General features: G+C 29.7%; 2 protein-coding genes and 1 pseudogene across 10 annotated transcripts; all 3 read right to left on the bottom strand.

The window, feature by feature from the left end:
* Positions 1 to 814: 814 nt before the first annotated feature.
* LOC111292090 (membrane-anchored ubiquitin-fold protein 1-like) lies at positions 815 to 4,084 on the bottom strand. Of its 2 annotated transcripts, none has more exons than XM_022884301.2 (5): positions 3,771 to 4,084; positions 3,042 to 3,240; positions 1,629 to 1,793; positions 1,135 to 1,225; positions 815 to 1,049 (listed from the first exon to the last, which is right to left on the bottom strand). In XM_022884301.2, the coding sequence occupies exons 2-4, from the start codon at positions 3,172 to 3,174 to the stop codon at positions 1,170 to 1,172; spliced, it is 354 nt and encodes a 117-aa protein (XP_022740036.1). In that variant the 5' UTR covers positions 3,175 to 3,240; positions 3,771 to 4,084; the 3' UTR covers positions 815 to 1,049; positions 1,135 to 1,169. The 2 variants fall into 2 exon arrangements, with proteins under 2 accessions (XP_022740036.1, XP_022740035.1); XM_022884300.2 differs by having other exon boundaries at positions 3,042 to 3,368; positions 3,771 to 4,034.
* A 1,708-nt stretch (positions 4,085 to 5,792) lies between these two features.
* LOC111292229 (putative galacturonosyltransferase 14) lies at positions 5,793 to 12,880 on the bottom strand. Of its 8 annotated transcripts, XR_016345834.1 has the most exons (7): positions 12,009 to 12,735; positions 10,436 to 10,491; positions 10,162 to 10,320; positions 7,663 to 8,253; positions 7,253 to 7,555; positions 6,367 to 6,761; positions 5,793 to 6,214 (listed from the first exon to the last, which is right to left on the bottom strand). XR_016345834.1 is itself a non-coding variant. In XM_022884490.2 (6 exons), exons 1-6 carry the CDS (start codon positions 12,217 to 12,219, stop codon positions 6,477 to 6,479), a joined length of 1,602 nt encoding a protein of 533 aa, XP_022740225.2. In that variant the 5' UTR covers positions 12,220 to 12,880; the 3' UTR covers positions 5,793 to 6,476. The 8 variants fall into 8 exon arrangements, 6 of the variants coding, with proteins under 6 accessions (XP_022740225.2, XP_022740224.2, XP_089623077.1 ...); XM_022884490.2 differs by having other exon boundaries at positions 5,793 to 6,761; positions 10,162 to 10,317; positions 12,009 to 12,880; XM_022884489.2 differs by having other exon boundaries at positions 5,793 to 6,761; positions 12,009 to 12,748.
* A 7,168-nt stretch (positions 12,881 to 20,048) lies between these two features.
* Positions 20,049 to 22,777, bottom strand: LOC111293030 (pentatricopeptide repeat-containing protein At5g39350-like; annotated as a pseudogene).
* Positions 22,778 to 25,292: the final 2,515 nt, after the last annotated feature.

The following is a 25,292-nucleotide window of genomic DNA, read 5'->3' as shown; positions in this document are numbered from 1 at the left end:
TGGCATCTCGGATATTTTTAAAAAACACATTGGTTGGCGAGCCCAATAAGGGCAGTCCATGATCCAACAAATAATTTTCATGTCATACACGATAGAATACGCAAATTACCAATGATTTACACCATAAATTGTTTGATTGAAATTTAAAAACAAATACTTTGCCAATACACCTCGCTAATGGTCTTTTGCTGGTGTTATTGCTTTAGCAACCGTATTACCATTGCTAAATAGTTTTTTTTTTTTTTTTGGTCTTCCCTTTTCGTTTAACAAGTTTAGGGTCTAAGATCATTAGCTTTAATTTTGTCAAATTATTACCAATCTAAATCGAAGTGCTCGAATTCCTTAAAAGTTTCATATCTATATGTCCCCAATTGAGCTTGAATTTGACCATCCATGGTAAAATCCCAAGCAGATTTACCCAATAGTTCTTCCAAATTCATTCCACCCTTTCAATAATTTCTACATTATTGCAATGATCTTTCACTACCAAGTTCCTTGATAAAATGACAGAATTTAGGTGATCTTCAAATTACCAAAGAAAATGGCTATTTGTAATTTAGACATCTTCCTAGAATTAAACAGTGGCTATCCTTTCACACCAACAAGTTATGGAAACATCAAGTCAATTAAAAATGCATGAAACCGTAATATGAACTCCGAGCCATCATGAACCTGGTATGCAGAAAGGAACAATACCAGTTCTAATTGTAGCTGTCAGCCTTTGTACTTGGTAAAAGTATGACTAGCAACATGAATCTGAGTACCAGATCAAATTACACGATTGAAAAAATGATATTATGTAAGCAAAGACGAATTCAAAAGATAAAAATGTGGAAAATGCATTCGGTGAGACGTGTTTGGACATAAAATCTGAGATTTAATTGCTTGATAGCAAAGTCTAATTGAAAAGAACAAAGTGAACAAAATGGATGGACAATCATCACCTACACAAATAAGGCGTACACCAATCAAAGTGAATGATGTCAACCGCCTTCATCAATCAAAAAGTTCCCAACTTCATTTTCTATACCAGTTCAATCAGTCTTCATCTGCGGAAAATTTGAGGATGTGTAACTTAGTTTAAAGCCAAGGATTACGTTAGCAGTGAAGAAATAGTCAATTAACTAAAACCACCTGATAATGATGTTATCCCCTCTTCAAGCTGTGGATTATAATATGACACAAACACATTTGTTCTGCTTTGGTTGGTTTGGTGCTTTCTTTTCTGCTCATTAATGAAAGATAAAAATGTTACTTTAAGGGAAAAAAAAAACATAAAAGCATCACCAAGTTGGGAAAAGGACAACACAAGTTGGTAGCCGGATATGTATGGTTGGATTCAATCTGGGTTTTTTAGTAACAAGAAATAGCCAAGAATACTCAGCTAAGCTTCTCTAAAGTCAGAAGAATGCAAACATCAGCAAACGTGTTCCCTTGACCTAACAAGTAGAACCTCAACCAGCAAGTTTGAGTAAATTTCAAACAGAAGGGTTTTCCTTTTTTTTTTTCCTTAAAGAAAAGATAAATTCAAAATTGCTACTGCAAAGACAAAAGGACAAAGGAGTATTATCTCTCTCTATGAAATTTTCAGATTATAATTTTTGGAATCCAATGGATAATAATTGTACCTTTCTCCAAAGGAGGAGGTTGGACAACAACATGCATAGTCATCAGTCCACCGGGAATATCACAAAGAGGGCTCTGGCACTCTCCCAGTGTTTTGTTGTTCTCCAATATTTTTCCTGCACTAATTAGCTTGACATCTTTCACTGTCCTTGGACCATTCTCCTTCTCTGCCCAAAAAAATAAAGAGTATAATTACACATTTGGGACAATTTTTAATCAGAAGAATTTTAATAGGAATGAAACAAAATAAAAAAAATAAAGCAGAGAGGTCTCCCCATATAAGGGAATCATAAAAGACCATAAAAGAAATCCAATGCCATTTAACCAGAGACAAAAATTAAAACTCCTCCTTGACTACAGTCCAAAACAAACATAAGCAATACATTCCTTACTATCTTGTATGACATTGTGTATTTATGCAACCATTTCTTTTCTCATTTTTTTAGGTTTAGTAAAAAATATGCCACTGCATTTGCCATTTTTCTCTTATGTGAAATGCAAGGTAAATGAAGAGCTAGAAGGCAGAACTTAGCTCAAACTAAGCTTTTAGTTGAACTGAGTAACTGTATTTTACAATTAAAACTAACTGCAACACTCCCCGTATTCTGACAAAGCACCTAAGAGCAAGAATCAAGAGAGACAGACGGAGGGAGAGGAAAGCAGGATCAACAAACTGACAACAGCAATATACTAGCATAAATTATAAAACTTGAGTCAAGATCATCCCAGTTTGGAATTCAATTATAAAATGCTTAACAAAAGTGCCTTGTAGTTTAAAAGCTGACATCAGATAAGGACACACATTTCCACTAGAAACACCTATGATGCAATGAAGCAAACCAAAACCTCTAAAGTATGTTGGTTTAAATGTGGTAGGCTAGCCTACTTTCTTTGAACGAATACAAATATCACTCATCCAAAAAAAAAAAAAAAAGAGCAGTATTTTATGACACTCTTCAAATGATACAAGTTTGTACAAAAAAAAAAAAATTGACTGCTATTCATCTTAAACTAGGAAAAAAGCCGGAACCATTCTTTATTTTTTTAGCATGTTATTTTGGTTACCTTGGAAATATTTCACCATTAAGCATTTCATACAGCAGAAGTAATCAGCATTTCTAATGCATTTACTGATAAAAGAACATATTCCAGTTACTCTGCTATGAAGGATAGATTTTGTCCTAATTCTGAAGGAAGTAAAGCATAATATAATGATTCTATTTTCTTGCATAGTTTCTCTCATCTGAATATTAAACCAGCAATATGAATAAACTGCATAAATTTCGAAAAAGTATTGTCATGATTCCATCCTTCTAGTTCAAACCATAAGGAACAATAAAACAGTAAGCAAAAAACAATTAGATGAAGAGCAGATATGTAAATACAAGAAGCTGAAAGTTTGCCTGAGACTCAACCTTTAGGCCACTGAGCAAGAATACTTTCCTTCAAGGTTGCAACACTAGTAGCAGCAGGAAAGGTTTTAGGACCAATATCGGATCCATCAGTCAAACGAAACTTGATCTCCAACTGATTTTGGACACCAGCCATCTCCAAAAACCTTAGAGACTTGAAAATTTGAACCACCCAAGATCTTTACTCGGGCCTTCTCCTAAACTGCATACAAAAACCTCAATCTGGATTGCTGTAAAGATACCAAGACTCCTCTCAAGTGCTTGGTTTATTATATTTGCAATAATCAAACCCCCCCCCCCCCCACCCCCAAGAATTCTCAACTGGAAATTCTGCAGAATTGAAATACAAGAAAAGAAAAAAAAAATTGAATTACTTAGACTCGTAGATATATTAGAAACAGATATGCAGGCAATCTAGTTTAGGAAAATACTGTATAAAAGTAACAACAGTAGGGATTTGAACAACTGTTTCAAGTAGCGCAAATTGGGTAAAACCAAAAATAGAATATAATCCACTCCTTAAAATTAAAAAAAAAAAAAAAAAACACACACACACACACACACACAAAAACAAAAACTAGTGAGACACCAAAAAAAAATTGACATAAACATAAAGTAAAATCACCAAATTATAGTCTTTGAGATCACAAAATCCGCTAAAATCCAAAACTTGGTGACTCCAAAACTAAACAAATATTTAAAAGAAGTGAAAAGCTTCATGGGTTATCTTACTTGAGTCTGAAACTGATCTAGGTTGGTTTCTTTTGGCTGTAGAATGCAAGCTTTGAAGAAAAAGAAGAAGAAGAGAAAAATAAACAGCGACGAGGCTGCTTTGATATTATTTATTATATGAAATCAAATCAATTAAAAAAACAAAACAGAGAGAGTTGAAGAGGACGAGATCAAATAAGAAATCTGTACAGATGAGACTGTTTATAAGTTTTTTTAGTCCTCTAAACCTATGGTCAATGCTTCCATTCTTGCCTCCTCCTTTCTATTTCTTATGGCTATGGGAATGGACACATTTCTTTCTTTCTCTCTCTTCTAAAAAATTAAATAAATAAATAAAAGAATGACCTTTTGTTAATTAAACTAAACTACGCTCCTTGTCATAATAATAATAATATTTTTTATTTGAGAAATTTTAGTTCACCTTTTTAAGAGATTTTTAAACTTAATGTCTGTAATTCCAATAGATATAAATCAAAAAATTTTATTACAATTACTCCTGAGTAAAATCGAATTTTTTATTATTCAAATAGACAAAAAAAAAAAGGAAAAGATTTTGATGTCTGCTTTAGTTTGGCAGTTCGACATGTTCAAAAGCTTTTAAGATTCTTCCATACAAGGGAAATTGGAATAAAAATCAAAGAGAAGAGGCTAATCAAGTCTTATACATATGGTTAAATTAATGGAAAGATGAAAGCAAAAATCGTATTAAAGAAAATGGAAAAAAATATGCCAATAGGATTGATTAGGAATGTGTTAAGAACAAGGAACCTTTCACCTTGAAACATCAGAAATAAGAATTATTCTAACTTGGGTTTTCTTGTAATCATCAGCTTAACAAATTCCAGAAATAAGAATCTTTTTGTTCACCATATTTGTTTATTAACAACTTTTTGTTTATTAGAATCATTGTGCATAAAAAAAAAAAATTCCGTTTGCATAATATATAAGATGAGATCACAACTGACTTCATGCTTTCACGAGCATTTCAATGCACAAGATTTAAGAGCCATTTAAACAAGAGATTAAATTCTATCTTTTTTTTTTTTTTTGAAGGCTAAATTTAAGTGCAGATTTGACTTTGAAACTTAGGTTTTTAAAAAAAACAAAGCTGTAATTATCATCTTATCATTTAACTATTTGCTTTTTTTTGTACATATTTAATACCTAGATGTAGGTTACTTCAGCTGATAAAGAGAAGGATTTTTGTTTTTTTTTAAGTTAAAATTCAATGAATTTTTAAAATCATTTGAAAGTAAAATTTTGAATTTATCAAATCAATATAAAATTATTCCTTTAAAATCGCTTAAAAGACATTAGATTGAAACAAATTTAAAAATAATTTAATGATAATATGAAAAGGAAAAAAAAAGATGGCTGCATGTAAAATATATGCTGTCCTCTAAATTATAAATATAATAAAAAAACTGAATTAAATTGATACAAAAAATTTTAATTTGACTCAAAATTTATTATTTAAAATTCGACTTTAATTTGATTAAATTTTAATTTTTAAATTTAAATTTAACTCAAAATAAAATTCGAATTACTCGAACTTACTCTATTAAATTTAGTTAATAAAAACAAATTTAATTATTATACTCAATTTCAAATTCAATTATGTGTTTGAACTTGAATATAACCTCGAATTAATATATATATATAAGTAAAATAATAATTTTTTTAATTAAAATAATAAAATATATTAAAATTTAAAAGTTCTTTTAAATTTGTAAGCTATTCAAATTAAACATTAAGATGTTACTTAAATCGAATATTAAGATACTCAAACTTGATTCGTTAAATAAATTAAATTATTCGAATACAAACTCAACAATAACCAAACTAAATTTAAAATTTATTCAAATCGAATTTAAATAACTTATAAATATTAATGTATCATTTACAACTTTAGTTTAAAAAAATCTCTTCAAACCATTTTGGTCTTTAGTTTGTTTTGGAGGCTGACAACAACATTTGCATGGCGCAGTAGACATGGTAATAACTCACAAATATGTGAAAAAATTGGAAAAGAATTTTTCTGCACATTTTTTAAGTGTTTCTCGTGAAGTGTACATAACAAATACCGAAATATAACCTAAGAACAGGTCCCCAATTCATGGGAGCTGTAACAGGGCAATCTCCATGATCTAGTTAGTCCTAAAATTCAACAAGATATTAAAAATCAAGGGAAAAAAAATAGGGGAGGAACTAACAAAACTGAAACCAACAAAAAAATATTTAAAAAAATGGAAGGGAAAGAACAGTCTGGGCTGATGTGGGAGCCACACCAAATGAACAGCCCAAGCCATTCTCTTCCTATACCAATGAATCCAATGACATCAACGGGAGCACTTCTAGTCTTGTGTATTTTGCACCTTATTCCAACGTATGCACTAAGCCAAGAACCCTTGCAGGAAAACCCATATGAGTAACCTTTTCCCACCCTGAAAAAATTAAACATTGATTGCTATGTTACAAACTGAATGAATGAATTCATGCCCGTGCTAGTAATGCAGGTCCTTCCTGCAAAATATTGCGTTATGATAGTAAATCTAGTCCTCAAAATTGTTGCTCTCTTGGCCAATTTTCATCTCACCTTCTCAAATAGATCTTGAGAAAACTTTCAGGCCACAATAAAACTTATGACACTTGACTTGCTAGTGTCTCTTCCAAGTCTATTTTCCTTCTATTCCTCTAGCTGCTTAGCTATGATTCCAAAATGTGGCAGTTCCTAACAAAATCATTGGAGTAGTTGACATACTTGGTCCAAAATGGCCGAAGATGCTCGAAGCCAATCTGCAGCCACGGTTTTGACTGGCCATTGTAATGAATAACTGCAGCTCTTTTCACATTCTCAATGTTGGTCTTACTCTGATAACCCAAGCCAAGCATATGCCATGATGGGTCAATGGGATGAACATGGCCTTTAAATGCAATCAAAGCAGGTGGTAGAGTTCCAAGCTTCCACATAGTCAGGTTTGACTTCAGGTTCTGCCACAAAGAAACCAACAATCAGAGTAAAAGAGTGAAAGAAACTGTTATTTGCCAACAATTCACTATAAAATACTAAATACTAGTCAATGTATTCTTGTCTAAGTTTACATCCACGGTGAAGTTTTAGTTTCCATCAATGTTGTTCAATCCAACCAAAGGTGAGTCATAAATCTGTATATATTTCTGCCTTGGAAATAATGTAAAACAAACGGAATTTCTTCCATACAAAAAGTGCCCCTACACAAAATATAAAAAGATCGAAGCCCATCCACATATTGATGATCGGTAAATGTAAAAGAAGGATGACAATGATGAAATTCAGTTTCAGACACAAGGAGGGGGGCACCATCATTGGTCTGAACCCTCTTGCAGCTAAGTAGATGATATTTCATTTCCAACATTCAACTTTGATGGTCATTGTCAGTAAAGTCTAAAAGGGAAGGTCAAACTACAGAAACGGTCAGGAAAATTAGCAGCTGCTAAGTTACCTCTTTGAGCCAGGAATGATATGTTTCTCTTATATTTGTCTTTCTCCATGCATGGAGATCAAATATATTCATCCCATAAGCCCATGCACATTCATCAGGGTCCAAATGCTTAGCTATAAGGGGATGGGAAAAATTGAAGTAGTTTCTGAAATGTTTGGACATCACCCACTCATCTTCACCTTTACAAGTTTCTACAGCTCCATTAACCTTTCCCCATAGATCAATCTCCCAAAGAGGAGACAAATCACGCTGAATTACAACATCATCATCTAGAAAGACCACTTTGTCGAGGTTCGGGAAAAGCTGTAGAAAACACACAATCAGCATACGCATTAAAGGAGGAAAGACAATGTGCAATAATGGAAATTGTCCACGTAAGAGAAGAAAATGTTATAGTCACATCTAATTACCTCTGGTAAATATATCCGAAGATGGTTGAGTAAGGATATGTACTTTGGACTTCTAGCCTGCAATTTTGAAGCGAATGTTCGAGGAGTAGTATCAGAGAGATTTGCCCTTGCAATATGATTGCCATGATAGTAATCTCTGATGCCATTATGGTTCTCTACAGCTTCAAGCACGGGAACATTCTCTCTAGTTAACCAATCAAACTGGTGAACACCTTTCACTTCAACTATGGCGGGGAATACAGGGTTTAGTGCAAACCAGGAATGCATACCCGCATAAGTTTTCTTGTCTGTGATGATATGGAAGACAATCTTGTCAGGTTCTAGTGAGGACTGGACAGCAGAAGTAACAACTACCGATGCAGCCAATATGTTGTCCGTTGACAGGACGAAGTGGTGGTAAGAGTTGTTAGAAAGCACAGGAAGGAGCTCAGGAGAAGGGAGTTGTCTGCGTGCATGAGCATTGGAAGAGTATTCATCAGTTAAATGCAGAGAAAGACAGTGGATGCCTTTTGGAATGGAACTTGCAGCGAAGTGTTTGTTCATAAGCTCTGAAAACTTAGATTCCCTAATTTCTCTTTCAAGTTTCTCCATCTATGCAGAAAAGACAGATACTAATTACGAAGTTCACCAAACTTACATAATATGAGAAAAATTAGAATCAATACCGAATGTATATACAGATATTTGAATCTCCGAACACTTTCTTACATTTTTCAAGATGCAAATATACCAAAAAACAAAGAAGAAATTTCATTAAAAAAGAGACACGGTTGGAATAGGAGCTACAACAGAAAAACAGGGTAATGTAAGCCAAAGCTAGTATGAAAAAGACATCTTAAAAACACCTTAAGGTCAGGATACCCTACTAGCAAAAATAATAACAGATGCAAGAAGATCAATTAATTTATTCTCTGCACATAAAACTTTGCAGCCTGATGATATATTCCTTTAGAAATATTGGACGTGTCAAAAGTCAAAACCCACCACAACATAAAATATTATAGCTTTCCAAAGGCCATACAAGGCTTTTCTGTCACCGACACTAAAACTTATCCAAACCACAGCAAGATGATAGCATTTGATGACACTAGAATTTAGCTGATCTACAGAAAACAAACAGGTTGAGGCCTAGCAAACAGATCGTGTGCCCATAATGTAATCCAAACTGCACTTAATATATCCATGGAAGGCCAAGAATCAGGTTATTACCTAGAATCAGCTCAGACTTCAAAAAGTTAAGTATCCTACAGAGCTGAAATAGTTACAGCCTAACTTTCAGCATTTTTGTTCAATGCAGCCACTCTCTAGATTCTTTAAGGCTTTGCTTGGTAGGAAGGATGGAAAGAGGTAAGGATAGAAAACTTGTTAATCTAATGGTTATATGACAACTTTCCTACTTTGTCGCTTAACCATTATTTTACATCCTCACCTCTTTCCATCCTTCCAACCAAGCAAAGCCAAAAGTTTCTTCCATATAATTCATTAACACCACAAAAGAAAACCGTATAAGGAAGCTATGGACACACATCAACTTCAATTTTTCGCCTTTTTTTTTCCTTTTCGGCTGCAACTAATAGGAACTTAGGCATGCTCATGAATCATAAAATTTGAATATTGAACCAAATTAGAAATTCTTATATTTAAAATAACTACATGAATTTTCGGCTTGAATAACAGTCTTGATCTCTCCCAAAATCGTAGGGATTAAAGCTCAGTAAAATCTAATTGAGTTGAATGACATAAAATTCTGAAATTATTTGGCTGAAGAATTGCAGATTTATAATTGAAAAAGAAAAAATGGAGAAGGGGACAGGGGGAAGTGAATGAGGGAGGAAGAGATAACAGATCTAACCAGATCATCTTATGGACATTAACAAATTAACAAGTTAAACTTTCACAATAATAGTTGGATTTCCGTCTTGGTGAATACATCTAAGTTATGTACCAAAGACGAAGTTATCTCCAAGTCCATTAGAACAGAAAAAGTATGCAAATACTAGCTCGCTTTCATATAGAAGATGAAATCTTGTTTGTTAACTCTCTTCACATCCAAAAACTAAAACCTGACACATATGCTTAGGTGTCATATAGAAGCTGATGTGCTTAGTCTTCTTTAGTTCATTTTTCTGTCTGTATTGTCTGTTATCCTGTTTGTTTTTAGGCCAAAGTTGAAGGGGAAGATGGTACAATGTTAAATACCATTAAGTTAGTCGTCCATCCAGATTATGCACACTTCCTCCCATTAATATACAGCCAAAAGTCCATAAAACCACCTAAGTAAAACAAGCACTTAAACCAAGAACTTTTAGGCCTAATATAGTTACAAGAAAATGCTCCAAAACCCATTCAACAATCAAGCCAAGGTGCTTAATTTATTAATTGATGCAAAAGAAATAAATATCAACCTTAGTTCTAACAACCCTCAACCATGTTTAAAAAAATAGCAAATAACAATAAAGTGAATTCAAAGTAACTATAGTTTATGTAACATGACCATACCATTGCTCTTAACATGAATGCAAAGGTCTTTGCATCATACTGGTTGTTTTTCATTTCAGAAACAAGTTGACTAAACGAATCTGGAAGCTTTAGACCATCTGGGATTTCCTCAACATTTACTTGATTGAGGATCTTATAAAAGTCCTTAACTAGTCTCTGCTGCACCACCATCAGCACCACAAAACACCAAATCTAAGTTAAAATCAATAATAAATAGTTGAACGCAAGATAAAAACCAAAAAACATTTCCAGTGTGCAGAGAACAGGATCTTACTCCTGAATCATCAACTCTACCAAGAAGCCTTGGTCCTAGCCGCCTGCCTAAACAATCTGGACAAGGTAGAACAACAAGAAGAATAGTCATGGACCCAATGACAAAATTAAAAAGAGCTAAAAGGCAGAAAGTAGGAAAAAAAAATACCAATCTAGTTAACTCGGAATGCAACAAGAAAAGCAGATTCAGTTCTTAAATGATCGTAATCAAATTTTATCAATATAAACATTGAAATGAAATAACCAGAAGAAGCAAAGAAACAAGACTAAAAAATTGGGGTTAAAAGCAATAAATTTCAAGCATCAAGGATGGTATCATTATATAAGTTTGGCCTAACCAGTTCTAATCAATTCCCATGGTATTTCCATCAGGAAAATAAGTGCTCAAATTTAGACACTAAATTTATAAATAAACTTTTGAAAAACAGAAAGATCTGGTTTCAGTCAACAAATTCCACAGAAATATTTAAAAAAAAAAAAACCTAGAATTTCACTAAGGCTAATTTGCATAAATCACTGGAAAAGAATTCATACAGTGATAAACAAAAAGAAAAAAAATAAGAATACAAGAAGAGCATGACTATAAATCCATAAACCAGGAATACAACTTCAGGTGGAATATAGACATCAGAAAATGGAAAAATGTGTACGAACAGAGATTATGGAGCAATAATATGGGTCTTGAACTTTGCACGTTCAGCACTATCTGCATAATATCTAGTTCAATTAATCTGATATCACAAAGCATGTATCGATTAACAAATGAACTACACTAACTTAACAAGATTCAACCAGTAAAATTAAGTCAAAGAAACCCATTGACAGATCTATTTATGTTATACTTGGATCTTATAAGAATGCAAATAACTTTTTCAACTTTCAGCAGCAACACACACAAATTTTCCATCAACATACGCTACAAAATAGAGATTTAGGGACCAACGCAATCATGCCGCATAACAACCCACATATTTTAAACCATCTGTAACCCAGAAAAAGTCAACATATTAACCAAGAAGCTCCATCCATACACCAAATCAAATCGACATGAATCCCAAAAATTTGGAGCATCATCATATCAACCAAATGAAATAAAATCAAGAGCTCCCCCTACCCACAAATTAATAGCATGACCAAATCGCATATCAACAAAGTGTGTGTGTGTGTGTGTACACACACACAAACGCACACACACACACACATTTATAGAATAATAATAATAATAACATTACATGAAGATAGTCAAAGAACCAACATATTATCCAATTAGCTCATCCACATACGATGTCAGATTGACATGAATCCAGAAAATGTGGGCATCATAATGTCAACGACAATCAAACGCGTATCCAAATACTCATGAACAAAGTGAGAATCAAGATAATTAAGATTACAAGAAACGCCTAAAAAATAATGAAACTAACATCAAAGGGCAATAACAAAAGAAAACCCATATCAAATCATCTGTCACCCCATCAAATGCATAACAAAAAGAACCAAAAATCAAATCCAATCAAGATCTATCAGAAAACAATAAATGAAAACAAAATCATAGAAATTAAAAGGAAAGGTACCAAATGAGGAGCACTTGTTGACACCTTCAAGGGTAACAAGAGCGGTAAGAATGAAGACGAAGGGCAACAAGAAAGCAAGGATGAGAATGGTATGGAAAAGGGTCCTATATGAAATATGTCTAGCTGCCACCTTGATCTTCATCAAGTCAATAAACCCATTGTTGCTTGATATTGTTATACTTCTCATGCTAGGCGAGACGTGAAGCTGCATCCTTGTCTATGCAGCTCCACCACACCTGAACAACTCTTCTCCACTCTCTCCAAAAAGACACCGCCTTTCTTAGTATTATCAAAACCAGCTGTTGCTCCTCCACAATATCTCTCTCTGCTCCTCTCCACACCCAATCCTACCCCCACCACCATCAGATCCAACCCTTTTCTCTTCTTTTCCTGATTCAATCTTCGATTTTTTTTATCTGAGTTTCCTTCAAAACTCTCCCGTTTTTTGTTGGTCTTTCTAACAAAGGCCTCCACTGCATTGGATTTTTAACACCCACCAAAAATATGGGTTCTTTTTCCTTCTTCTTCTCACCCCCTTTTTAGGATTTTTCGGATCAAAGAATCAAGCTTGGGGGTTTTGGAAGTCTGGGTTTTGATTATTGAAGCTTTAGCTTTGTTATTTTTTGCTCTCCTTGGATCAAGAAAGGAAGAAAAGTGGGAAAAAAAAAAAGAAAAAAGAAAAAGAAACTAGTTTTTTTTTTTTTGTTTATTTTTTGTTAAAAAATGGTTATTTTTCTCTTTCCTTGAAACTCTTTCATTGGTGGATCAACTCATCTAATTTTTTTTAGAAAAAATTTAAATAAATTCAATTTAATTATCTTTTAACAAAATTAAAAAAAAATAATAATTTTAAATAAATAAAAATGATAATTTGATTTGATGAGTCAGTACGGTGTTGAGCTTAGAGAGTGAAAGGTGGGGTGGACTTTAACCTTTGAGAGAGGGAAAAGAGCAAAGGGAAGCAAAGCAATGATCTTATTAGAAACTAAATTTAGATGTCTTCTCCTAAGTTTATGGGCAAGCATTTGCTTTATGTGTGGATGTTATTTTCTTGATATAACACTTTTTAAGTTTTTATCCCTTTCAATTAAAATTTTTTATATTAATATATAAAAATCAAAACTTTTAATAAAAAAATAATAATTATCTATGATGAATAATTTATATTATTGACGTATGAATGATTTTAAAATTTTATTATTTGTCTTTTAATAAATGTAATTTATTTTAGTTGAATTTTTAAAAAAAATTAAATTAATTATATTTATTTTTATTATTATTTATTTTAAGTCACTCTCTATTAAATTTATACATAAAATATCATGTTTTTCTAATAAATGTGTACGATTTGATATGATATTTTTTAAATTTAGAAAATAAATTTATTTTTATAAAATTATACCTAAATTATAATTAATTCAAACCAAATACTTATGATTAAAAACTAGAATATATGTAGTTGACTTTCTTTGTATATGAAAAGTATTGTATTGATTATACACATTTGATAAACTTGATTTATTGCCATTTGCTAATTTATGAAAAATATTTGTCATTGGATATTCCTTTGGTAGTAGGTTATTTAGGTTTCATTTGACGAATAATAAGATTAATTGTGGTGAGATTAAAAATAATAAAAAAATTATAATAACTTCTGATATTAATGTTGATTTTTTTTTCATATTTAAATTTTTTAGTACTGTATGTTAATTTAATAGTTCAATGATTTATTTATAATTATATTATTCAAATTTTAATTTAGTTTTGCAAAGATATTCCTCAGCATTAAAAAATAGTAGAGATCTCAATTGTTGTTATTACAAAATTACACGTGTACTTAAATCAAAGGTTGACAATTTTCCACGTCAATATTTCTCTCTTTCTAAAACACAAAGGAATTCAATTCTGCAAGTTCACAATGAAATTCAATACTCCAGACGATCAGGTGGCTCCGTGAGCTGTGAGAAATGTTATTATGTTGTATAATAACAATATTTTTATAATGTTTTATATTTTATTAGATGATTGTAGAAGAAAAATTTTTAAAATTTTAATTTAGTGGTTAAAGACATTTGAGAAGATATCAAGAGTTTGGTTTTAAATTAAACTTATCATATTTCTTTTACTTATACTAAGACTTTATCCTTATAATGTAATTAAAAAAAAAAAATTTTTTTTATACATTGAGAAACTCTATTAGAAAAACTTTACTAAAGCATATTGATGTTCAATAATATTAAATCATAAGATTTAATATAATGATTTAAAAAATCATATTTTTTTTTTAATAAAATCATATATGAAATTAATTATAATTATATAAATTTAAACGTATATATTACCACCATTAATGAAATTAGATTCCAAATGTATTATCATGAATAATTTTATTTGATTTAAATTATTAATTAATTATTTTTTGAAATAAAATATATTTAATTTTTAAATAATATTATATAAATATAAAAAATATAACTAATCCATATTTCCTAGCATAATTTGGATTTAAAACTAGTAGTAATTTAATTTAATAGCTTGTTGTGTTTCAATTTAATTTAATATTGTAAATTTGTGGGTTTTTTTTTTTTTTTTACCCTCACACTTATAATGTATCCAAATTTGCAAGGAAATAATAAAACATGGAGATGGTGAAGTTTGTCACCTTGGTCCCAAGAATAATTTTTTTTAAATGATTATTTTGGTAGATCATTATGGTAATGTAATTATTAAGATGATTTTATTATTAAAGTGATTTTATTATTTATGATTTAAAATCATTTTATTTGATTAACAATTATTAATATTTTGTAATTAATATCACTGTATTTATTATTACTAAAAATTAAATATTATTTTGTTTAAAATTTTAAAATAATTATATATATTGTAATAGTTATATAACAGAAGTTAATAATTTTAATGTTATTTAAAGAAAATAATTGAAAAATATTAATAATATTGTATTTAATTTATAATAAAATATAATTAAACTATTAAATTAATAAATATATTTGTTGATAAGTAAATTAATTTTTATAATATAAATTATGTAAAAATATATTTGAATTAGAAAATAAAACTAATCTATTAAATTATATTATACAAAATATTAAAAACAAATAAATTATTTTGATTTTATTTCAATAAATAATAGTTTTAAAATGTAAAATTTTATAATATAAAATAATTATAATTTTAAAAGAAAATAAATTTTTAATTCATATTTTAAATAAATAATATTAATTATTATTAATTTTATGTCTTACTCAATTTCAATAATAAAAATTTTTCATTATTTGTATGAAAATTAGATCATAATCACGTAAGAATATAAAATACTTACAAAATATAATAATTTAATTATTATGTATAAATTATCATAATTTTTGAAAGAATTACCTTTTATCAAGCATTATCGCAATGGTATAATTGAATTGAGTCTAATAAACGTAATATTAACCTTGCTTCATAAAATTGAAGTTAGAATCTTAGATCAAGTTGGATCGAGTTTTATTTTTAATGCTTGAATTGGTTTGTAATTTATTTGAGCTGTTTGAATTGATAAAATTATAAATATAAACATTAAATTTTTAATTATTATATATTAATATTAAAAAAATAAAAATCTATAACATACGATTAAAAAATTTCTTAAAGATTCTCCACCGGACATTTGTCCTATTATATAAAAATGACTATTTCAACTATTAGTCAGTTGTTATACACCTGTCAAATGGAAAATAATAAACTTCCAAAAGAGAGCAAAACGTCCAATCGGGATTTTTGAAGTTTATTTTCTGCTTTGTGTTATGTGTTTTGGTTCTTTTCTTTGGCTTTTGTTTTTTTTTTTTTTATGCGTTTTTTGGTAAAGATTTTTTTAATTCTTATGATTTTAATATTATAAATTTTAATTTTGTTTGGTGGAGTTGAACTGTTAAATAAGATTTAAGTTTTTTTTTTTTATTTTGGTTTTGTTAAGATAATTTTGATGTTACAAACTTTATTTTTGTTTGATAAAGTTGAATTGTTAAAAAAAGTTAAAATTTTTTTTTATTTTATATTTTTATTATTGAACAAAAATTTTTATTACTGAATATCACATTTCATAAAATCAATGATAAAATATGAAAAATAAAAAAGTTAATGTCATTGGACATTTTTAACTTTCGTGAATATGACTCAATTTGATTGCCGACTTAAAAAGGTTGTTCATACTGGCTTTTTTTTTGACAGTGACATCCAACCGACACCTGAATACATGCAATAAGTTTCAGACTTCTACCAATTTTGGTACAAATAATAATTATATGATAACCCTTTTATTTTATTCTTATATGAAAAAAGTTCTATTAATATATAGGGAACAATTCATAACAGTTTTTTTTTTTTATTTTCTCTAAATTTTATTTTTTATTTAAAAATTTGAACTCAATATTTTAATTTATGAATATATATTATATGTACTTATCAACCCTTATTGTTTTAAACAGTAAAAAGCTTAATTTTTCTTAAATTTTAATTTTAAGTTTTATAAATAAAAAAACAAATTTAAAAAAATTTATTCTCTTATAAAATTCGATCTGATTCGATTTTTGATTAATCGGAATCCAAAATGTTTATCGGATATGACGGTCCCAGATAAAAAAAAGTATTATATATACTTAGGATTTATCTATTTATAATATAATCTTCGTGGCATTGCTTAAGGCAAAAATATGTCTTAATCATATGACAATTTGGGTATAAATATTATAATGACACTTGAATAGATTGATGTATTCTTTTATTATGAATTGAGTTATTGAAGAATAATGACACATGGTTTGGCTTTGCCATTAAAGGTTTAATGGCAAAAGATGTTCTATTTCTGCACTTTTTAAAGAAATTTATAGATTTCAAATTAAAAAAAAAAAAGACAAATAAGAGGAATAGGAAAACCCTATTGTATGTATATATGAATCTCATTGGATCTTTGATTCTTGGATATTCCCAATTATTTACACTCAATAGCATCTTACAAATCACTTTTTTTTTTAAATTAAAAAAAAAAAAAAAACAAAAAGCCGGCTAAAATGACTATGGCTAACAATGTTTAGGCAATGTAATTTTATAGAAAATCAACTCTTAATCTTATTCAAAGCCAGCTAACTTGAATAAAATCCAATCCCTATTGTTGAAAACTCTCCTAACATTGTTTTAGGCTGAATTGCACATCGTTTGACAAGAAAACTAACTTTGGGGTTTTTCTAAATGCACTTTTTTCTCTCTACATTATATCTTTTTTTTTTTTTAATTTTTTGTAAGTGAAATTATTTAAATATAATTTTTATAAGTTTTCATACATCTATAATTTTTGAAAATTTATAATGCTTCTCGAAAATACATTTTTAAAGTAAAAATTTTATAAAAAATTATAAAAGAAAATTTTGTTAAAATTAGTTATAAATTAATGTAATAAAAAAATTATTATAAAAAATCATAAATTTTAAAATTAATAAAAAATTACTTTTACTATTTTAATTTTAGAGGTATACAAGGGATATTTGCGTCTTTAAGCTAATTAAGCACTTTAAAATCTTAATAAAGATAATCATCCACTTGGTTATCGAAAATGCAGGTGAGATATTCATACCATTGGTTGGTAAGAGTATAACCAATCGAGTTAAATTAAGAGTTTGCTCAATGTCCTTGAATATAATGACTATATGCTTATCAGGCTATTTGATGACGTTTTAGTAAGTAACATATAGAAAAATCAACACTGCCATGTTTTCGGTCTCATACGAATTTGAGAACAAGTGAGAAGGGTGGGTGTTAGAAGAATTGAAACTAATTTGAAGTTGAAGATTTTTTTGACCATAATTGCATGTTTATGAATAAAGAGGCAATAGAAGTAATACTACTTAATATTACACAATTTTGTCAAATTTTAATTTGTTAATTGTAGAAATCCATTATGATAAACAGATGAAGAGACTTTTTTAAGGAGTTCAATTTAATTAAAGCTATTATAAAATTTTCATAATCGATACAAAAAATATTTATTAAAAAATAATAAATTTTAAATTTATAAAAAAAAGTATATTTGCTATTTTATCTTTAATTTAATTAAGGTCTCATAAGATATTATTTTTTCTCTAGAATGAAAATAGTAAAAGTAAATTTTTTAAATTAATTTTAGAAGTTATGATTTTTTTAATAATAACTTTTTTATTACATTTATTTACAAATAATTTTAATAAATTTTTTTGTAATTTTTCATAAAATTTTATTTTTATCATTATTAGAAATGTATTTTCAAAAAATCATAAAAGTATTAAAATGGAATTTGAAAGTTATAAAATTTGTGAGAAAGTCATTTTAATAATTTCACTTAAATTTTTTTTTTTAAAAGTAGGGTATATAGAAAAAAAAGGGAGGTACATTTAGAATTCCCCCCTAGTTTTGACATCATGTTAAAAATCATATAAAATTGGGTTTAAAACTTCTTATTATTACAATTAATTATTTAATATCCTTCCAAAGTTAGGTGACTTTAGGTCAATTGAATAACCAACCTATAAATAATTATGTTTTTAAGATATCCTTTGCACTAAACAAGTGATTAATATAGTATTTTATACAGTCAAAAAATCTTGTAGATCAGGTTTGATTAGCCTTTGTCCTATGATTGATAACAGAATTTGAGACAAGGCCATTAGAGATGATTTAGTGTAGCTTAGGTTGGAAAATGGGAGAGACTCCCGTTACACCGTGATTACATTTTATGATTGAACCTTAAAAAATTCATTGAATAAAACAAAAAAATTTTCTCGACATGCATTCAAATTTACTCTTAATCTATAATTTTTTTCTCTTTTGTAAGTGGGCCTATCAAAGAGAATCTCTTAAATGGTAAAGAGCAATAGCACATGACATGTACCAGTGAGTTGGAGACAGTGGGTTTTAAAGCTCAGATGATCAATGGGTGAATCATTATAAAAGCCAAGGTGTAAAACAACCTCAAACTGCATCAAGTACATGGAAATAGCACATGACCTGTACCAGTGAATTGGAGACAGTGGGTTCTAAAGCTCAGATGATCTATGGGTGAATCATTCTAAAAGCCAAGGTGTAAAAGAACCTCAAACTGGATCAAATACATGGAAACGGGGTTTAGTGCAATGCCTGTTCACTGTCCTAATATTCTATTTGTTGTTGTCTCAAGCTCAAAGTTCCTGGTCTACCTCCCAGTGTTCTTGTTAAACAAAGACCCCATAGTTTATACTCCAAAAACTGCAAAGAAATTGTATATTTTTCATCATTTACATAATATAATCTAGAGAAGGTGAAATGGGAATCACATGTATTTCAACTCTTTGTTGAATGTAATTTTGAATGATAAAAGTTTGTAGAACTTGGAATACCATAAAAAGTGAACAGACAACCAAATGAGAAACTTTGTGGCAATCTTGAGAGCAACCAATCCTTTTCAAGTAGTCACCATGTTTGCTTTTAATTCAGAGGAATACTTACGACAGTGATTGATGGATATGGCTAATTGTCCCCATTTTATATGAAAGATGAAAGTTTAAGGTATTCTATTCTCATATGCTGATAATGACTCTTTTTACCAATTTATAGAAATTTCTTTTCACAAGTTATATCATAAGGTTGCAATGCCTTCACATGTATTTCCATGATTTCTGTTTTTCTGAAATGATCATCATAGGTTTAAAATACTTAAAAACCAAATAATCTATGCAGGTCATCGATCAAATTGAAACAAAATCAAAACAAACATTAGGATGTCATATAATAAAGTTGAGATATATTTTGTGAAAAATAATGGTTTCATCTGTACATTTTACATATTCATGCTGAGATATGTCATGGACAACTGACTCAAAGAATACGATTCACTCCCATAAGCTCAATGGAAATCCGTTTCTGCTAAAAGAACATAATCTACAGTATATGTGAATATGTGATATTGGAAGGCCTACCTCGCATGATGAGTTTCCAGAAAAATATCCATACTTGCAACGTGCAAGTGAGGCTTCCGGATTAAACATTATTAGATTTCCCTGATGAGGTTTAACCTGCTCTAAGAATAAAGAAAGCTCCATTTTAGACTGAAAAAATTTGCCCCATTTCCCCTTGTGATCTTAATTATAGTCGACATGACTGCAGCAGCACAGAAGTATTATGACGGGCTTAATACTCACCAACCCATCTAAACAAGTCTTCCATATATGGAACGTCTTACTTGCATGATTTAAACGCTGACCTCGGCATAGGAAATAAATTTCCTCTTTATGAGTCTAATTTCTAGCCGAGGATTTGTCATTGAAAATAATGATCCTTATACCAATTTCACATATTTCTGACCTGAATCAAACTGTGAGCCGGTGCTTTCCGCAATCCAATTTCATGTATTGTACGTCTCATGTTTTCTGCATCTTTCCACCTTCCAGCTGCAGAATAAATTTTTGCCATCAACACATAATTTCCTGTGTTCTCTGGCTCCAGCTCAAAAAGCCACTTTGCAGCTATCTCCCCCAACTACATTCTCATGTATCACACAAGAACCAAGCAGTGCGCCCCAAACAGCATGACTAGGGGCAAATGGCATTGTTCTAATGATAACATAAGCTTCATCTGGTCTACCAGAACAACCAAGAAGGTCAACATGCAAGTATAATGATCAGGTTGAGGGATTATTTGGTGGTTTGTAAGCATGAATTTGAACAAATCCATACCATCATCCACCAAAACAGTGTGGCGGCAAGCATGCAGCACAGAAGTGAAAGTAACTTCTTTAGGCTTTACCTCAGCTTGAACCATTTGTTTGAAAAGTGAAACAGCAATCTCTCCATGGCCATGTGCTCCGTAACCAGCTATTATCACACTCCATAGATAAATGTCCTTGTTCTTATTGGGTATCCCATTAAAGATCATGTGAGCAGATTCTAAACTGCTGCATTTTAAATATATATCAACCACCGCTGTAGCAATTTCATTGTTTGACAATAATCCAGACCTTACCAGGTAAGAATGCATGTTCATAGCTTGCTGTAAATCTACATGGATGGCATATGCATAAGGGTGAGCAAAAGTCGGTTTGAACCGACTAGACCGACCGAAATCAAGTGAATTCGGTTGAATCGGTTCGGTTTATTCGATTTTAGTTATAATCAATTTTTTAAGTCGGTTAATTCGGTCGATTTTCGGTTTATAAAATTGATAACTGCATTGACCAAATTAACCGACTTTCTAATAATTAAAAATAAAAAAAATTGAGATGAATATTTTTATTTATTTTTTTTTTGTAAAATATTGTTAAAATTATTAAATTCTTTAATAATTTAGTTTGAATGATATTAGAGTTTAAATTTTATTGAATTGAATTTGTGGTTAAATAATTATTCATAATAAAAAAAATTGATAAAAAAAAATCGATTATTTAACCGAACCGAAATCGGTTCGATTATGATGATTATTTAATAATATTCGATCAGTTCGATTATTTGTTAAATAAAAATCAATTAAATCGATTATTAATTTTTTCAAATCAAATCGATCGAATCGACTATTTACTCACTCCTACATATGCAGATAGAAAACTCTTTAAGGTAGCAACATCAGGTTTCACTCCTTCTATAAGAATTTCTTTAAAAAGTTTGATTGCTTCATTTTGAAGTCTATTATGAATGCACCCAGCGAGAATCGCATTCCATGGAACCGTTTTCTTTTTTGAAGTTTTCTTAAAAACTTGGAAGCTAAGGTCAACACAATTGCATTTAGCATACATATCGATCAATGAAGTTTCCACCAGAACATCTGACTCAAGTTTTTGCCTTATTGCCCAACCATGCAAACACCTACCATCCATTAGGTTCTTCGACTCACCACAAGCTGGAAGAAGAGATGCTAGCGTGACCAAATTAGGTCTCACACCTTCAAGTACCATCAACAAGCAGAGTCTCAATGCAGCTCTCACATCAACATTTAAAATATACACATTGATCAAAGAAGTCCAAGTCACCACATCCCTTTCAACCATCCCATCAAAAACGAACCTTGCTTCCTTAATACTCCCACACTTTGCAAACATATCCACCAACGCATTCCTCACTGCTATTTCTTTCCCCCAATCCTTCTCTTTCACCAACTCATGAACCCTTCTCCCCTCCTCCAATTTCTTCAAACATCCACAAACAGGCAAAACCGAAACCAAAGTAGCACAATCCATTTCCACCTCATCGTCCACCATCTTATTAAAAATATCCAAAGCTTCCTTGGCACATCCATTTTTGAAGTACCCACTAATCATTGAATTCCATGAAACCACATTGGCTCCCACATAGATTTAAAAACTTTCCCTCCTTCCTCCTTCTTCCCACAATTCATATACATTGTCAACAAAGAATTCATCAAAAAACTATCCTTTTCACAACCACCCATCAAAACTCTCACGTGAACAGCCGCACCAAAATGAACCAACTTTTCTTCCTCAAAAGCCTTAAAAACAAAAGGGGTAAGTAAAGTTATCTGCCATGCATTTACCCAAGTAAACCATTTCAACAAACAAATTTAGCTTTTCCAGATAAAACCCAATTTTTGTATACATTTTTAACATCATGTTATATGAAAACAAGGTCGGTTGAGGCAATTTATGGTTAGGGCATGAAGTTGGGTGGTTTTGGTGAGGGATTTAATGGCACCGTAGTGTTTAAGAGAGATTTGTATTGTTTGACTTTGGACAAGACCATACATTGGCCATTCATTAAGTCTGGTTTTTCTGTGAGTACTATGTTTTCTTTTTTTGTTTGAAAATTATGGCTAAATGTTAAATTTAGGATTAAATGTTTAGGTGATTGTTTAATTTAAGATTAAATGTTTTATTTTGTACGAATGAAGATTAAACATTATTAATTTGTAATGTTAAAAGATTTTTTTAATAGATTTAGAGCGTACATTACACGTACCTCAACTCAAATAAATTATTCAACTCAACTGATATTTTTATTGACGTGACAAATAAATAGTATCATCTTTTGTTGATACATAATATTTTTATCCATATGTGTAAAATAATACAAAAAATTAATTTCAAATGTAATTTATAAAAAAAGTATAATTTAATTAATTAATTTTTAAGTTAAATAACTCTCTTTACAGATAATGAACATTGGTTGGTTCTTCAACTTTTTTCAGATTTCACTTATCGTATGCCACCGTTAGCCACTGCTTGTCAACACCGATTGGCTTCTAAATTTCACCAATAAGTTCATCTTAGTCTCCTCTTTAATATGATCTAGTTGGTTTTCTTAAAGACTTATTAGATTTTTATGGATATTAAATTTTTATGGATCCAAAATCAAAGTTACGATTTTCTCTCTCTTCTTTGCCTTTCTGATGACTGTCGCCTTAAGATATGTTATTCCTCTTCTTCTTGACTACTTTTTTATGAGATTTTAAGACCTAAATCACCTTTGATGATGCGAACCTGAATCTGAAGAGGGATGAGGCTTTCTTTTCCTTTTTGAAGTTACTGTTATTGTGTTGGTTGCTTAATTTTTTTTTTTTTGTTTATTTCTTTTACCCCCGGATGAACAACAACCTGTTTTTCAAAAAAATAACTTCTCACTTAGAATTTCTAGCAACTTTCACAAATTTAGAAGACTCACTTGATTATTTACATAAATTTAAAAGAATGAGTTTTTAAAATATAAAAACAAAGTTAGAGAAAATGGATTGCCCAAAGATTTGCAATTGGGATTTGCCCTATCTCTCTCTCTCAGCCTACCATTATCATTGTTATTGGTCTTTCTTCTTTGTTTGTTGTCTCACTTGTTTGGCTCCTTTCTATATTTCCCTTTCCTTCTTTACTGCACAAATGACAATCTCCATTAATAGCTTCAAATTTTCAAATTGTATTTGAAACTTCTAAAATGGATATTCATTTGGTAAAGTAGAAATCTTGACTTAATTCAACTGATGAAGAATGTTATGATTAAAAAAATTTTGAAATTTCTAAAATTTTAAGATTAAGAAAACCTAAAAGAAAAAAAAAAAAGAGATTTGTTTGAAGAGAGAAAATATGAGTAAAAAATAGAAAAGAAACAAAATATTTTTAAAAATTGAAAATTTCATTTAATTTTTATCTATTAATATATTTTTTAACTTAACAATGCGTGTTTCATTGTTTTTTTTTTTTTTAAATTTTATATTATTGCAATCGATAATGTTTAAGTTTTATTTGTATAAAATAAAATATTTAGTTCTAAATTAAGCAATCATCCACATGTTTAATTCTAAATTAAGCATTTAGTCAAAAAATTATATTATACTGTGGCAAATCTTATGCTCCCATATATGCAGTTAATCAAAATTTCAAGGCATAGGAAAAAAAAACCGGTAAACAAGTATTAAAAAGTTAAGGTCAAAAGTAGGGATAAATAATCAAAGTTAATAAGGAATTAAAACCGCTATTTAAATAGTAGTAAGATTTTTTATATATAAAAAGGTCGAGGTAAGGGAAAGTTACCAATTTCACGTATGTCTGAATCTTAAGTATCTTTTACCTTCGCTTATAAAATTGTGATCAGTTTTTCGTGCAAGTAAATCGAGCTATTTCTTTTACCATCGTAAGGCCAAACGACCTTAGCATTTTTTTGTGCTTTGGCGTTATTGTCGCATTACGCCTTAAGCTCAACACGCTACCTTGTTTCTTTATGGATCAATTTTTGCCGACTATAATAATTTAATTAGATCATCAATTAAATTTAAATATAAATTTTAATAAGATTCATTTAATATAAATTTTTTATTAAATTTTTTAATTATATTTATAATAATAATAATAATTATTTTTAATATCATCAAAATCAATTTTATCATTCCTTAAAATGAATTCTTATATATTATTCATCATAAAGCAAAGATGAATCTATCGATAAATTACTATCGAATAGAATAAGGTGTATCATTAATATATATGTAAGAGTGTAAATGATACATTAGTATTCGTAAATTATTCGGATTCGATTAAAAAAAATTCGAATTTGATTCGATTATTATCAAGTCGAGCTTGAGCTCAGTAGCTAGACTTATTAATCGAGTCGAATTCAAGTATTTTTATATTCGATTCGAGTAGTTCGCGAGTTTAATCGATTTTTTATATTTAAATATATTTTTATTATTTTAATTAATAAAATATTTCGAGTCCGAGTTCGGGTTCGAACATGAACAATCGAACTCTTATTGAGTATACAAATCAAGTTTATTTTTACATATTAA

Source organism: Durio zibethinus, chromosome 10, assembly GCF_047325235.1.
Source record: "Durio zibethinus cultivar Kanyao isolate XHJ-2024 chromosome 10, ASM4732523v1, whole genome shotgun sequence".
In the NCBI taxonomy this organism is placed as follows: Eukaryota; Viridiplantae; Streptophyta; class Magnoliopsida; order Malvales; family Malvaceae; genus Durio; species Durio zibethinus.
This window is presented reverse-complemented; position numbering and strand designations above follow the sequence as displayed.

Coding starts and splice junctions, on each gene's coding strand:
- LOC111292090 (XM_022884301.2), bottom strand. CDS start 3,174: ATGGCTGGTGTCCAAAATCAGTTGGAGATCAAGTTTCGTTTGACTGAT. Junction 1,794..3,041: donor TCTTGCTCAGTGGCCTAAAG/GTTGAGTCTCAG, acceptor TTTTTTGGGCAG/AGAAGGAGAATGGTCCAAGG. Junction 1,226..1,628: donor ACCTCCTCCTTTGGAGAAAG/GTACAATTATTA, acceptor ATTAATGAGCAG/AAAAGAAAGCACCAAACCAA.
- LOC111292229 (XM_022884488.2), bottom strand. CDS start 12,219: ATGCAGCTTCACGTCTCGCCTAGCATGAGAAGTATAACAATATCAAGC. Junction 10,492..12,008: donor CAACAAGTGCTCCTCATTTG/GTACCTTTCCTT, acceptor TACCTTGTCCAG/ATTGTTTAGGCAGGCGGCTA. Junction 6,762..7,252: donor ATCATTCCTGGCTCAAAGAG/GTAACTTAGCAG, acceptor TCTTTGTGGCAG/AACCTGAAGTCAAACCTGAC.